The 16130-nt window shown below is 53.4% G+C and overlaps 3 protein-coding genes across 3 annotated transcripts in view; 1 reads left to right on the forward strand and 2 right to left on the reverse strand.

The window, feature by feature from the left end:
- Positions 1-16130, reverse strand: part of NAT14 (N-acetyltransferase 14 (putative)) — a 61153-nt gene that overhangs the window by 13467 nt on the left and 31556 nt on the right. The gene's annotated exons all lie outside the window — the stretch shown is intronic.
- ZNF628 (zinc finger protein 628) overlaps positions 1-16130 on the reverse strand; it is a 57786-nt gene that overhangs the window by 10097 nt on the left and 31559 nt on the right. The gene's annotated exons all lie outside the window — the stretch shown is intronic.
- C20H19orf85 (chromosome 20 C19orf85 homolog) lies at positions 8667-15099 on the forward strand. The gene is given in 3 exon segments (XM_089902131.1): positions 8667-8889; positions 14529-14859; positions 14862-15099. Coding segments are annotated over 3 exon segments (618 nt in total). The 5' UTR covers positions 8667-8716; the 3' UTR covers positions 14976-15099.

A 16130-nucleotide genomic window follows, 5' to 3' on the forward strand; every position in this document is an offset into this window, starting at 1 on the left:
AAGTGTCCATCATCGGATGAATGGATAAAGAAGATGTGGCACATATATACAATGGAATATTACTCAGCCATAAAAAGAAACGAAATTGAGCTATTTGTAATGAGGTGGATAGACCTAGAGTCTGTCATACAGAGTGAAGTAAGTCAGAAATAAAAAGACAAATACCGTATGCTAACACATATATATGGAATTTAAGGGAAAAAAATGTCATGAAAAACCTAGGGGTGAAACAGGAATAAAGACACAGACTTACTAGAGAATGGACTTGAGGCTATGGGGAGGGGGAAGGGTAAATTGTGACAAAGGGAGAGAGAGGTATGGACATATATACACTACCAAACGTAAGGTAGATAGCTAGTGGGAAGCAGCCGCATGGCACAGGGATATCGGCTCGGTGCTTTGTGACCGCCTGGAGGGGTGGGATAGGGAGGGTGGGAGGGAGGGAGACGCAAGAGGGAAGAGATATGGGATCATATGTATATGTATAGCTGATTCACTTTGTTATAAAGCAGAAACTAACACACCATTGTAAAGCAATTATACCCCAATAAAGATGTTAAAAATAAATAAATAAATAAATAACACGTATCCCATGCTATGTGCCGCTAAGCGTCTCAGAGAAAAAATACAGCAGGAGAGATGGGCGTGGGGGCACGTCCAGAGCTGGGGCAGTGGGTGAAGACTTGATGTGGGACTAAGCAAACATCTGGACATACGCCTGTCCAGTCCCCAGGCATCCTTTTTTTTTGGCCACGCCACACAGCTCGCGGGATCTTAGTTCCCTGATTGGGGATCAAACACCAGGGATTGAACCCACGCCCCCAGCAGTGGAAGCGCAGAGTCTTAACCACTGGACTGGCAGGGAAGTCCCCCCAGGCATTCTTATTTCTGGCCAACAACACCCCGCCCCAGGTACTTTTCGCAACCCCTCCCACTAGATCAGGCATCCCATCCAGCCCCAGTCCCTCTGAGCCCCCTGCCTTGCCAGCCAGGTGAACCATTCTTCCCATGGGGGACAGGGATGGGAGTGGGGACTGCAGTCTTTGAAGGTGGCCAAGACTACCTACCCAACACTTCCCTGGGCCCAAGTTTGTCACTCACGTCCCACAAGCCCTGTGTGCACGTGGGGGTGTCTCTGCATTTACCCCCATCCCAGCCAAAAGGATTGGCAAGGTCTGCACCCCCATCCCAAGGAAGTAGTCGAAGGAGAGGAGAAACCCTGGTAGGAATTGGGGAGCCTAGCCCTTCCCTCTTCTCCACTCTCCCTCACCCATCCCTACCAGCCACACTCCAGGTAGTGGCGGACGTGTGCCAGGCTTCTGGGGCACTCCAGCTCCAAGGTGGCTCATCCAGGACCAGAGTCTGGGCCCTGCCCACTCTGATTACAGAGCGTGGAGGGGGCTCAGGTCCCACTCACCGTGCCCCCACCAGTGCTCCCGGACCCGAGACACCTGAGCCTTTCGGCCAGCCTCCCTTCCCTCTAGAAGTGGGGGTTGTCCTGCTGTGTGGACATTCGATTCTGGTTTTGCCCACTCAGTCCAACACCTTGGTGACAGCACAGCCTGCACTCACTGGAGAAGAGAGGATTGGGGTTGGGGACACCTCTCCCTGGAGCAGCCCTCACCCAACCCCCCAGAGGAGGTGGCTGGGGCAAAGACAGGACTCCCAAGGCCAGAGACTAAAAATAAAATATCCTACAGACGTAGAGAACAAACGTATGGATACCAAGGGGGAAAGTGGGGTGTGGTGGTGGGATGAACTGGGAGACTGGGACTGACATATACACACTACTATGTATAAAATAGAGAACTAATGAGAACCTGCTGTAGAGCACAGGGACCTCTACTCAGTGCTCTGTGGTGACCTAAATGGGAAGGAAGTCCAGAAAAGAGGGGATGTATGTATACGTCTGGCTGATTCACTGTGCCGTACAGCAGCAACTGACACAGCAGTGTAAAGCAACTCTACTCCAATAAAAAAGTAAATAAAAAATAAAATAAAATATCCTTTTTCACATAAGTGGAGTAAAAAGAGCAGAGATACACTTTAAGTGGGGGGGAGGGTAGGGGGCAGGCAAGAGAAGTCCCCAAGTCACAGCTGTCAGCTGTCCCAGGAAGAAGGAACCAAGGGGCCAGGCTGTGCCTCCCACAGACTGAGGATGCTCCTTTCCAGCATCTCTAGGGGTTCTCATGGGGTGCCCGAGCCTGCCCTGCCCTGCCAGGCCTCTCCACATGGAAGGGGCATCACCCTCAGTTCACTGGGGTTGGCAGGGTAGTAAATAAAGGCTCTCTGAAGGTTCTTGGCCAGGCACAGAGCTGGAAGTGATTCCTGCAACCAGGAAGGGACTTAACTGGGGGCAAGGCCGGGGTCTCCAGCCCCAGTGTCCAGCTCCATCCAAGGCCTATTTAGCGGGTCTCACATGCATGTCAGAAGCCCATGGAGGCTGCCCAGGGCATGGGAGCCAGAGGAGACCCCTCACCCAGCCTGGGGGGAAACGAGGGCAGACTCCCTGGAGGAGGACAGTTCACAGGGTCCCATCTGTGTGGGGAAAACAGACCCCTCTGTTTGTTTTTTGTTTTTTTGGCTGCGTGGCAGGCGGGATCTTAATTCCCCAACCAAGAATGGAACCCAGGCCCTCAGCAGTGAAAGCGCAGAGTCCTAACCACTGGACCACCAGGGAATTTCCTAGATTTCTTTCTATATGTAATATATATAATCTCTCTAGATAGACAGATAGATAAATAGATAGATAAAGATAGAGCCTATTGGTTCTGTTTCTCTGGAGAACCCTAATACAAGAAGATTTTCCTGGGTGGGCCTGATCAAATCAGGCAAGATCTTTAAAGCTGGGTCTAGAGGTCAGAGCAGTGGAATATCAGTGATTCTCCTGCTGGCCTTGAAGACACCAGCCTCCAAGGGTTCTACAGATGCAAGGAAATGAATTCTGCCATGCGAGCTTGGAAGAGGACCCTGACCTCAGCCTGCACCTTGATTGCAGCCTTGTGAAACCCTGAGCTAAGGACCCAGCTCAACTGTGGTGCCTGGACTCCTGACCCACGGGGACTGTGAGAAAATTAATGCACGTTGTTTTACACCACTGTGTTTGTGGTAATTTGTTATGCAGCACAGATAACAAATACACTTCTTGTGTTGGTTTGCTCGGGCTGCCATAACAAAGTGCCACAGGCTGGGTGGCTTAAACAACGGAAAGTTATTTTCTCACTATTCTGGAGGCTGGAAGTCCAAGATCAAGGTGTCAGCAGGGTTGGTTTCTCCTGAGGCCTCTCTTCTTGGCTTGCAGACGGCCACCTTCTGCCTGTGTCCTCACATGGTCTCCCCTCTGCACCTGTCTGTGTCCAAATTTCCTCTTCTTGTAGGGACACTAGTCATATAGGAGTAGGGCCCACTCTACTGACCTCATTTTAATTTAATTACCTCTTTAAAGACCTTATCTGTGAATACAGTCACATTCTGAGGTATGGTGGTTAGGACTTCAACACATGAGTTTGGGAAGACACGATTCAGTCCATCGCTCTTCTCAGAAGAAAAGATGTAAGATGAATACGACAGTGTTGGCCCCTCTGAGTTATGGGCTGGGGACACCAGGAACCTGCCACCTGTACATTTTTACAATAAATTTTATGGGGAACAAAGTCCCTCTTGGACTGGGTGAAGAGAGTGCTGCAGCATAGCAGGGTGGAGGCAAGGAGGGACAAGCCTTGTTTGGGCTCCCAGCCTGGCCCTGTCACCTCAGTTTCCCCACACACACACACTGGAGAGGGATGTAGGGAGGGGCAGGGTCAGCGAGGCTTGCAAAGGAGGTTTGGGGCAGGGCCCTGAACCCCGGGAACTACCTCTGTCCCAAACCCTCCATGGCTCCCCATCACTCTTGCCCTCATAACCCAACTTCTGCCTAGCCTACAAAGCCCCACGGGTCTGGCCCCCATCCACTTCTCTGACTTCACCTCCTCTCATCGCTCTCCCTCTCTCACTCCCTTCAAGCTTGCTCCTGCCTCAGGGCCTTTGCACCTGCTGTGCCCTCTGCCTGGGAAGCTCCTGGCTGCTACCTCTTCCATTAAGGTTGCAAGACAATTATAATCTTCTCAAAGAGGGCCTCTCCAACTGAGGTAGCACCCCTGCCCCATCCGGCCTCCAACTTACTGTCCAGTCTCAGCATCCTCACAGCACATCCAGAACCATAATTTCTTGTTTACAGACGTCTCCCTCCCAGACTCCTACAGGGACAGACAGTGCTTGTCTTGCTCACCACTGCATCCGCAGCTTCTGCACACAGTAGGTGCTCCATAAATGCTTTTTTTTTTTTTTTAATTATTCATTTGGCTGCGCTGGGCCTTAGTTGCAGCACGCAGGATCTTCCTTGAGCGAGCGGGATCTTTCGTTGCGGCATGTAGGATCTTTTATTTTTTTTAGTTGTGGCATGCGGCATCTTTTAGTTGCGGCACGCGGGCTCTAAGTTGCAGCATGCGGGATCTAGTTCCTTGACCAGGGATCTAACTCCGACCCCCTGCATTGGGAGCGCAGAGTTGTAATCGCTGGACCACCAGGGAAGTCCCCATAAATGTTTGTTGAATGATTACATGCGCCCCACCCACCCCCAATTCCAAGGGCTGGGATAGGAGAAAGGAACCTGTGAATACCTTCTCATACCTGCAAGTGCAGGTCCTCAACAAACATCAGATGAAGCCAGCCCCGAGCTGTGAGCAACTCTTATCAAGATCGAAAACAGGGGGAGAAGGGCTCAAAAGTGGGGGCCACACCTTGAGGACACTCCAGCGGGGAGTCCCAGCACCAGCCTGGGACGTTGGCGCCCCCTGGTGGAACATCCCCAGGCCAGACCCTGCCGGCCGGCCGGTGGCCCCCAGTGTATTCCAGGCTGGTCTGGCGGTGGGACAGAGCTGGCCAGCAGATGTTGCCCTTGGCTTCTGATGGCTTGGATGTGAGCCCCCTCCTGGAGCTGGGTTAGCAAAGGTCGTGCTCCAGCCATGCAGGGGTGGCCCCTTGCCTGTCCTGGGGCCTGAGCTCTGACCTCCAATCCTCCAGAGACCTGGGGGTCTGCTCCCTCCTAGCCTCTTGCCAAGGGACCCTGGGCCCTCCCCTCTGGGCCTGAGAGCAACAGGACAGGAAACCTTCCATGCCAACCCACAACACCACACGTATGTCCAGGGGACACACGGACACACACATACACACACACACACGAGTCTGCCCAGACCAAGACAGAGAGGCAGTCAAAGTCTGAGAGACACTCGAGAGGTGGTGAAAGGGACAGAGATGGTGAGAGAAGCCAGAAGCACACGAGTGGTGGGAGGCATCATCAGAGACACAGTGAAGAGGAGAGGGCTGCAGACAACCCAGCGAGGGGCAGGAGAGCCAGGGGGCAGAGGAGGAGAGAGCAAGGGGGATGGAGAGACAACACCAGAGCTGGTGAGAGTCACAGACAGACGGAGAGTCACAGGGGCCGGGGGCAGAGCACAGGGGGCCTGTCACGTCCCCACACCTGTGTCCACGCTGCCCTGTCCTCAGCTGTGGTGAGGCGCATGGGTGGTCCTTGACGTCTGGTCCACCTGCTGCTACTGGCCTCACTGATTGCAGCTCACAATACACTCCCAAGGGACTGGACCTCTGGCAACCTCTGCCTGGTGGTCCCCACCCTGAGCCCTGCACCTGGCTGGGCCTCTGCCACTGCCACTGCCCACCGGGATGCCACCGCTGTGCCGATGCTGCCTTTGGCATTGCTGGATGGTGAGTGGGCCTGGGAAGCAAAGGCCTGATCTTGGGCCTATGCTATCTCAAGTTCAGACCCCGGCCTTGCCACTTACTCGCTGTGTGAGCTTGGAGAATTTCCCCTCTGTGCTACCTTCTTATCCCAGTTTTACCAGTGAGGTAATGGAAGATGGAATCAGGACACAGGATCTCCCAAGTGGTGGCAAGGAGTTTTGTTTCGTTTTTTTAAAAATTATTCCCTAACATTACACTATATCACATTTGATAGCTCTCATTTCAAAAGGACTCCTTGGGACTTCCCTGGTGGAAGTGGCTAAGTCTCTGCGCTCCCAATGAAGGGGGCCCGGGTTCGATCCCTGGTCAAGGACCTAGATGCCACATGCCGCAACTAAGACCTGGTGCAGCCAAATAAACAAACAAACAAAATATATATATATATAAACAAAAGGACTCCTATGTTGGGAATCCCCTGGCGGTCCAGCGGTTAAGACTTCGCGCTTTCACTGCTGAGGGTGCAGGTTCAATCCCTGGTCAGGGAACTAAGATCCCACAAGCCGCCTGGCCGGGGGTGGGAGGAAGGACTCCTATGTATATTCTCTTCTTGAGCCAGAGTCTTTTATAATTTGCTGCTGATAATTTTATCAAGGTATCATTTGGAGGACAAAAAGGATATTTATAATAGATCTTAGAAATAATATACTTTAGTATTTAACAACTATGAGAGCTTTTACAAAGTTCTTAGTTTCCCTCCTAAGGGTTTTTTTCCCCATGTGGGTTAAATCCCCCAGCTCAGCTGCCTGTGACTTTGGGTGACTGTGTGCCCGGACCTCAGTTTCTCCTTCGGGAAATAGGGACACTGATGCCTTCCTGTGAGTGCCCAGGGGCAGGTGGCCTCACCTAGGTGCAGCGTGTCAGGCACTGGGGAACCCTGGGGGAAGCTCTCGCTGTTCTGTGTCTCTCTCCCTGCCTGCGTGCTGGGGGCGCCGGAGGCAGCCCCAGGCTCAGCCTCAGTGGCTGCAACCACTGGCCCAGTTAACGTGGCCTTGAGGGGAGCCCGGGAGGAGCCATCACTGGGGCCAAGCCTCTCCCTCTGTGCCCCGCCTCAAAGACGCCGACGTCCTAACCTGCAGAACCTGCAACTGTGCGACTTGGGGCAAAAGGGACTTTGTAGGTGTGGTGGAGTTAAGGATCTTCAGAGGGGGAGATGATCCTGGATTATGCAGTGAGTCCTTATAAGAGGGAGACAGGAGGGTCGGGGTCAGAAGGAGATGGGGCAATAGAGGCAGAGGGCAGGGCGATGCACTTTAAAGACGGAGGAAGGGGCCACGAGGCAAGGAATTTGGGAGACCTCTAGAAGCCAGAAAAGGCATGGGAACAGATTCCCTCTAGAGCTGCCAGAAGCAACACCTTGACTTTAGCCCGTGGGACCCATCTTGGACTTCTGACCCCCAGAACTGCGAGAGAATCCCTGTGCATGGTTTTGGGGTTTTTAAAAATATATTTATTTATTTATTTATGGCCGCGCTGGGTCTTTGCTGCCGTGCGCAGGTTTTCTCTAGTTGCGGCGAGCAGGGGCTACACTCCGTTGTGGTGCACAGGCTTCTCATTGCGGTGGCTTCTCTTTGCAGAGCATGGGCTCTAGGCGTGTGGGCTTCAGTAATTGTGGCTCGTGGGCTCTAGAGCGCAGGCTCAGTAGTTGTGGTGCACGGGCAAGTGGGATCTTCCTGGACCAGGGCTCGAACCTGTTTCCCCTGCACTGGCAGCTGGATTTTTAAACACTGTGCCACCAGGGAAGACCCTGTGCATGGTTTTAAGCCACTAGGTTTGCGATAATGTGTTAGGGCATCCGCAGGACGCTCATATACCTCCCGACACAAACCCCCAACGCAGTCTTCTCAGAGCAAACACTGAGACGCTCCCTCCCTCCCACACCAGCGGAGACCAGGTTCCCCCACTCTGGCCAACACCCTCCAGAGACAAGAGGACCCCACTCCCAGCCCCAGGAGCCAGCCCCTCCTCCCTGCCATGTCCCAGCCCCCCGGAAACACAAGGGCCCCCAAGTCCCCCAGTGAAATGCCTTGGGGGGAACCATGCCCATGTTTTCTCTTCCGCTCCTGCCACAGCCTGGCTGTCACCCATGTCACCCACCTGAGCAGCGAGGCCCACACCACAGGTGTCCCCCCTCCTCTGCTCACTCAGAAGCTCGGGTATGAAATGAAACGCAGGGTTTGGGGGTCAACCCTCCCCCCCGAAGCCAGCCGCTCCTGCAGGCTGGAAGACCTTGGGCACCGGCAAGCTGCTCTCTGAGGCTGTTTCCCTGGGACCCCAGGCCTGGAGCAGAGGGAGGCAAGGAGGCACGGGCAAGTGGGTCTGGAGGTGGGTGGGTGGATGTGGGATGTCTGCCCACAGCGGGGGCTCCCGGCATGCCCCCCGGGGGCCACCTCCCTTCCTTCCCAGCCGGCACCCAAGCCTCCCACCGCCCTTCCACTAGCCTGCAATCATGGCTCCTCCACGCTAATCACTGCTATCGCTGCGGTTGACTCTGCTCCTGGCCTCGCTTCCCTAATGAAGGCTTTGTCCCCTTAATTGGCCATCTCCAGGAGCTTTTCTCTGGCCCCCCACCTACACTGCACTGTCCCAGATCGCAGGTCCAACTATGTGTTAATTGGGCCCTTGGGGGGGCACACAGAAAGACCCCTCCCCTCCCTGCCCCCTTGCCTTCCTATATCAGACCCCCACCTACAGGTGCCTCAAACCTCAGGGATGTTCTAATTGCCCAGGCCCTGCCTCTGCCAGCCCGGGGAGGGCCTTTCCCTGCAGAGCCCACCCACCCTCCCAAAGCCCATCTCTCTTCCTGTCCCCCCACCCCCCAGCCCTGAACCTACAGCCCTGGCTGCTCCTTGCCCCTCACAGATTTGGGGGGCTGCTTTATGAGCAGCATTGTGGGGAGCTACTCCAGATCACCCTGGCCATGCACCCCGGGGCTCCGTCAGCCTCTGGAATCTCCGAGCCCGGCCCCCGGGAGCTGTATGCCTTCGTGACTGGGGCAGCCGCCTATGTGCTGCGCACCCTGCACCCCCGGCAGACCCAGCCCCCCAAAAGGAGGCCCAACCATAGGAGGTTCCTTCACAACCAGATCTGCAGGTGAGGGGAGCGGGGTGGGAGGGGAGCCCTTGGTGTTGGGGAGACCAGGCCCAGACCGAACAGAGAGAAGTGGACCCCGGAGCTGGATGCAATCAACACCAGTATGCATTTACTGAGTGCCAACTGTGCGCCAGGCCCCAGAGACCCATCAGTACAAAGCAGACAAAATTCTCTGTCTTCATGGAGCTCGTGTTCCAGTGGGCAGGCAGCTAAGGGACAGTCAAAATAAAGAGACGAATGATACGGTATGATGCTACAAAGTGGAGGAGCCTTGAAGACACAGTGCGGAGTGAAAGGAGCCAGACACAAAAGGCAACCTATTGTATCATTCCATTTCTGTGACATATCCAGAACAGGCAAATGCACAGAGCCAGAAAGCAGATTAGTGGGTGCCGGGGGCTGGTGGGGGGTGACGGGGAGAGACTGCTAATAGGTACCGGGTTTCCTTCCAGGGTGATGAAAAGTTCTGGAACTAATTAGAGGTGGTGGTTGCACGACATCATGAATGTACTGAATGCCAGTGAATTGCACACTTTAAAATGGTTCATTTTAAGTGATATGAATTTTACCCCGATTTTTACAAACAATATGGTGTGTTCGAAGGTGATAAGTGCTGCGGAGGGCATGCTGGGGGAGGGTTGGTATTTTAGGTAAGGTGTCAGGGAAGGCCTCACTGAGGAGGTGACATTTGAGCAGAGACCTGAGAGAGGTGAGGGAAGGAGCCCTGTGGATGTCTGAGGAAGAGCATACCAGGAAAGGGACAGCACGTGCGAAGGCCCTGAGGCAGGAACATCCCTGGTGTGTTCCAGGGCAAGTAAGAAGGCTGGGGTGGCTGGAACAGAGTGAAAGGGGAAGGGAATTAGGTTCAAAAGAAACAGGGGCCTGATCGTGGAGACCTCATGGGCCTCTGGAGGGACTTGGGCTCTGGGTTGGGATGTGGTACAATCTGAAAGGATCCCTCTGGGTGTTGAGCGGAGATCAGATTGTGTAGGAGGCTACTGCAGTGATCCAGGCAAGGGATGATGGTGGCTCAGATGACGGGTGGGGGACTGGGCTGTGGAGATAGGGTCCGACTCTGGGGCTTTTTGAAGGTAGCGCCTTTCTAACCCACACACCACACTTGACCCCTCTCCCATGGCTCCCCATCGCCCTCAGGACAAAGGCTCTGCCCTAGTAGCCCCTGTTCCCCTTGCCAGCCTCAGCTCCCCATCTAGCACTTCACCATTCAGCCTCTGGGCCTTTGCACATGCTCTTCCCTTTGTTGTACAATGCGGTTCCCTGTCTCCAGGAATGTGGATGGAGACCTCTGTTCCTTCAGGTCTCTGCTCAGCCTGTCCCCACTCTCACACCCACCCAGCACCATCCCACCTTGCCCTGTGCTCTCCCCTCACCTTCTGACAGTAACCATTTTTTGAGGTTGCTGTGTGCCAGGTACAGTGTACTAAGGCCTTGGCATACACTACATCACTTAATGCTCCCAACAAACTCTCACTGTAGGTTCTGTCTTTCCCCTATATTACAGCCAAGGAAGCTCAGAGAGGTTCAATGACTTGTCCAAGGCTACACAGCTAGACAGTTGATACAACCCTAGGCAGTCTGAATCCAGAGCCCATGCTCTGGACCACTTTATAGTCCTGCCTGGATATAGCATCTCAGGGACTTGGTGATGATGGTGATGATGATGGTGATGGTGGTGATGATGGTGACGGTGATGGTGGTGATGATGGTGATGGTGGTGATGATGGTGATGATGGTGATGGTGGTGATGATGGTGATGGTGGTGATGATGGTGATGGTGGTGATGGTGAGGATGATGGTGATGGTGGTGATGATGGTGACGGTGATGATGGTGATGATGGTGACGGTGATGATGGTGATGATGGTGATGGTGATGATGGTGATGGTGGTGATGATGGTGATGACGGTGATGGTGGTGATGATGGTGATGGTGGTGATGGTGGTAGCTAAAATTTATCTGATACTTAATATGTGCCGAGCACTGTTCTAAGTACTTCAGTTTTAACTCCCCGTACTCACTTACAGTGAGTATGAACTCATTAATCCCTGACAGTAACCCCAGGAGGTAGGTGCTCTTATAATCCTCCTTTTTCAGATGAGGAAACTGAGGCACAGAGAGGTAAAGTGACTTGCCAAAGGACCTGCTTTTCTGTAAGTAGGTGGCTCCTCCCAGCTAGCCCAGGACCGTGCCTCAGGAGGTCATGGAACCAAATTTGAGTAAATGGGAGCCCGGTTCAGCCTAAACACTGCCCCCATACTGCAAGCCACCTTCCACCAGGATGCCCAGCTGTGGCCACACCCAGGATGCTCACCCCGCACACACACATACACCATTGAAGAGGAAAACACTCATGTCCCCAAACAGGGTCCAGCCCTGTGTTCCAGAGCTGGCCTCCCAACTCCTCTTCAGCCTCCTCTGCTCAAGGACCCCTCCCCATCTTCAGCCCTCCCCCCAATCTGGACCCTGTGATAATGCCAGCCTCTGGCCTCCCAGGCTCCCTGTCTGTCCTCCCTGCTCCCCAGGGCCAGCTTCTCTGCTAGAGCATCCCAACCTCCCCACCCCCATGCCCGGTTCTACCACGTGCTCCCCAGGGACACAGGCTGCCCACCAGTGGCCTTGAGGGCAGCCCAGGTAGCTCTGAAACACATTCCCCTCAGCACTCAAGCTCAGCCTAGGAAGATCCAGGTCAGAGACAAGCTCTCCTCAGCATCTTCCCACCCACGCCCTCCTCCTCCCTCCAGGTCCGCTCAGGCCCTGCTCCCTCAGGAACCCCCTCCCACCCACGCTATGAAATTTTAACTTTTTGTGAACATTTTTCAAACACACAGAAAAGTCAAGACAGTTGTCTGATGCAGCAGTTCTAAAAAGGTGGTCCCCTAGGCTTCCCTGGTGGCGCAGTGGTTGAGAGTCCGCCTGCTCATGCAGAGGACACGGGTTCGTGCCCCGGTCCGGGAAGATCCCACATGCCGCGGAGCCGCTGGGCCCGTGAGCCATGGCCACTGAGCCTGCGCGTCGGAGCCTGTGCTCCGCAACAGTGAGAGGCCCACGTACCGAAAAAAAATAAAAATAAAAAGGTGGTCCCCAGATCAGCACCACTAGCACCTCAGCATCACTTAGGAGTGTGTTAGCAACGCAAATTCTTGGACCCCACCCCAGAAACTCGGGGGCCCAGGAACCAGCATTCCCACAAGCCCTCCAGGTGTCCTTCCTTCCTGTTGTGCACTGAAGTTTAAGAGCCACTGGCCTATTGATCCCTCATGTAACATCACTTAGATTTTACTGTCCATAACATCTTAGCCTATTTCTTTCATCTATATGTTTTTAGATAAGTTTAAAAGTAAATCACAAATGTCACGACTCTTCAGCCCTAAACACCATTTATCCTTACTTTGTTCAGGTCAGGGACCATACGTGGCATGTAGTTGTCATGAATCTTAAATCAGTCCCCCGCCCCCACCCCCGCACCCCCTCTGTCATTTAACCTGACCTCCCATTACTGAAAACTTTCCCTGGGGCACTCAGAGCATAACTATCCTCCTTGGCATCAAAGACAGTGTCACAGTGGCAGCTCTCACTAAATATAGGAAAATATATATAACATTGGGCTTCCCTGGTGACGCAGTGGTTAAGGATCCGCCTGCCAAGGCGGGGGACACGGGTTCGAGCCCTGGTCCGGGAAGATCCCACATGCCGCGGAGCAACTAAGCCCGTGCGCCACAACTACTGAACCTGTGCTCTAGAGCCCGCGAGCCACAACTACTGAGCCCATGCGCCACAACTACTGAAGGCCGCGCGCCTATATCCCGTGCTCTGCAACAAGAGAAGCCACCACAATGAGAAGCACGCGCACCGCAAGGAAGAGTAGCCCCCGCTCGCCGCAACTGGAGAAAGCCCGCGTGCAGCAACGAAGACCCAATGCAGCCAAAAATAAATAAATAAATATAAATGTAAATAAATAAATATATATATATATAACATAAAATTTTGAACATTTTAAAGTGTACAATTCAGAGGCATTTTGTATATTCATAATGTTTTGCAACCATCACCTCCACCTAGTTCTGGAACATTTTCATCAACCCCAAAGGAGAACCGGTACCCATTAGTATTCCCTCCCCATCCTCCCCTCCCCGCCAGCACCTGGTAACCGCCAATCTACTCTATGTTTCCAGGGATTTGCCTATTCTGGACATTTCACATAAACAGAGTCATACAATATCAGATACTTTTTTTTTTTTTTTTTTTGCGGTACGCGGGCCTCTCACTGTTGTGGCCTCTCCCGTTGCGGAGCACAAGCTCCGGACGCGTAGGCTCAGCGGCCATGGCTCACGGGCCCAGCCGCTCCGCGGCACGTGGGATCTTCCCGGACCGGGGCACGAACCCCTGTCCACTGCATCGGCAGGCGGACTCCCAACCACTGCACCACCAGGGAAGCCCTCAGATACATTTTTAAATAAACCGTTTCCTGGAAGTTTAGCATAGTACAAAAAAATGAACACATCAACCGTGTGGAGTTTAATGAATTTTCCCAAAGGGGCCCCACTGACGTAACCAACACTCAGATCCAGGAACAGGGCATTCCTTGTCCCAGAGACCCTGGTAGTACCTCCTTCCCATGAACCACACATCCTGATTTCTCTCACTGTCGATTGAGTTAGGCTGTTTTTGAACTTTATTTAAATGGCATCACGTATCCACTTATTCTAAGTCTCACCGCTTTTGTTCAACATTATGTTTTTGCATTAACCTGCTAGAACTTCCATAATCAAACACTACAGACTGGTGCAACAGAAATGTATTGATACTTTCTCATGATTCTGGAGGCTGAAGTCCAAGATCAAGGTGTCGGCAGGGAGAGGCCTCTCTCTTTGGCTTCACACGTGGTCATCCCTCTGTGTGTCCTAATCTCCTCTTGCTGGATTAGGGACCATACTGATGATGTCATTTTAATGTAATCACCTCTCTAACGACCCTGTCTCCAAATACAGTCACATTCTGAGGTCCTGGGGGTTAAAACTTCAACAAATGAATTTTAGGGGGACAGTTCAGCCCCTAACAGTTTGTGAGATCCGTCTGCATTGTTACTGAGGGGTTAGGAATACTGGGGGGAGACCCGTGCAATGGCTATTACAGTCATCCAGGTGGAGGAAGCTGGGGACTCCAACCAGGGGTTAGTGGAGATACTGAGAGGGTTGGTGGAGATGCAGATTCATAACTATTTAGGCAGTAGAATCCACAGGGCATCATGTTATAGTCACATTGCCAGCCCACAGTGCGCCTTTGTGTGAAAATTTTGTTAAAGGCACCCCTTCCTTAAGACATTTTTTACTTTTACATGTTGGAATATAGTCATATTAAATCTAAATGTCAAAAATGTGCGTAGTGTTGGACGAGATGTGCTGCCTTGTGCAGTGCACAAACCCCACAGCTGTTCAGAGCTTCCCTATGAATGGCGTTAAAAAGATTACATTGTCAGACTCATGAAAATGGACCCAGGGGCAGAGACATTAGCACAGAGAAGAAAAATGTGGAGGGATAGAAGGGACAAATCACTCCTGGGATGGCAGATAGGAGGGGAGTCCTTCGTGGTCACCCAGCTAATGCCTGGCCCTCTCTGCAGGCAGTTTGCCAAGATCGAAGCTGCCACCCAGCGCCTGGCCATATCCATCCTGTTCCAGGAGGCACCTCCCCAGAGATCGCCACCCCAAAGGCCACCTCCACCACCTCCATCCCCCTTCCTGGGGGTGGCCTGTGATGTGGCCCCCACTGGCCCCAGCCTAAGTCTCGCTGCCCTGGATGCCTCCACCCACGACCTCTTTGAGGACATTGTGGTCCCCCCAGAGTGTCCCTCAGCGTCATCTGACCTGTCCCACTGTGTGCTGGGCCAGGCAGACCTGAGGCAGGACCCACACTTCTATGACCCCCTGCTCCCTACCCTGCATGCCCTGGGGGGATGGGAGGGAATGAGCTCTCAGCTCCTGAGGGAGGTTGGGTGGGCAGGTGAGAGGTGTCTTGTGCCTGCCATTCTCAGAGGATCCCTGAAGGCTGGGGGACCCGCTCCCCATGACACCCAATCACAACCCAGCCCAGGCTCCCAGACAAACCAGACTGCCCCTCCCTCCGTGACAGTTCTTCAGCCACCGCCCCCCCAGGAGCCCCTTGTCCCATCCACTACCCTCCTGGCAGCCTGTGGGAATATGGACCAAGCCCAGACTCCCACCTCTGACCACGGCCTCATGGGTCTTCTCCCAGGTCCAGTGCCCCCACCACAGCCCCTTCGCGGGGGGGGGTCACGCTCTCCCTCCCCCACCTTCTCCCTTCTTTCTTCCCAACCCCACCTCCTTGGCAACTGTCCCTTCAGCTCCCTCTTACCCTGGTTCACCTCTGCCTAGTGTCTGGTGTCGTCTTATTTATTCCCAAAGATTTGTTGAGTGCCTACTATGTGCCAGGCCCAGGTTTGGGTGCTGAGGATTCAGCAGTGAATAAAACAGATAACATCTCTGCCCTCGCGGAGTTCTCATGGCGGGGGGTAAAGTCGGGGGTACTGAAAATAAATGAGTACATCCATACATTTTTTTAAACACAAGATAAATTTCCAATTTCAGATTGGCATTAGTGCTGTGAAGAAAATAGAACAGCGACCTGATCAGGTGACTACTTGATGTAGGGTGGTCAGGGAGGGCCTTGAATGACAAGAAGGAGCTGGTACTGCAAAAGTCTGGGATTCCAGGCAGAGGAACCAGCTCGTGCAAAGGCCCTGAGGTGGGACGTTGGGGGAACAGTAAAGGAGGCCAGCTTGGCTGGAGTGGAGTGAGATGAGGGAGAGTGGTAAGAGGTGAGGTTGAGAGACTGACCAAGGCACACCATGAATTGGGGGTAGCTTAGATTTTATTCCAAGCCTGATGGCAAGTTCACTCTCCATCTCTTTCAACCCCATTTCCAAATACAGTCTAAATATTACGAACACCACCGTAGGAGGAAGGTGCTGTGAGATGGGGAAACTGAGGCACAGAGAACGAACGTGCGGGGAGAGGGAGGGATTTCTTGGCTTCCTCGCGCCTTTAACCCTTTCCAGGAAAATGCTTGGATCTCTTTGCTAAGTTTGTCTCTAAACAGAAGGGCAAGGGTTCGAACCCCAGGCCTTCCCCTGCTCTGGGCACAGCCCCTCCCTCTCTCTCTCCTTCTCTCCCTCTCGGCCCCGGGGTTCTGAACTTCACAGCCG

This window comes from Delphinapterus leucas, chromosome 20 (genome assembly GCF_059928025.1).
Source record: "Delphinapterus leucas isolate spDelLeu-1000000601 "Yukka" chromosome 20, BTC_Dleu_Yukka2, whole genome shotgun sequence".
NCBI classification, from domain to species: domain Eukaryota; kingdom Metazoa; phylum Chordata; class Mammalia; order Artiodactyla; family Monodontidae; genus Delphinapterus; species Delphinapterus leucas.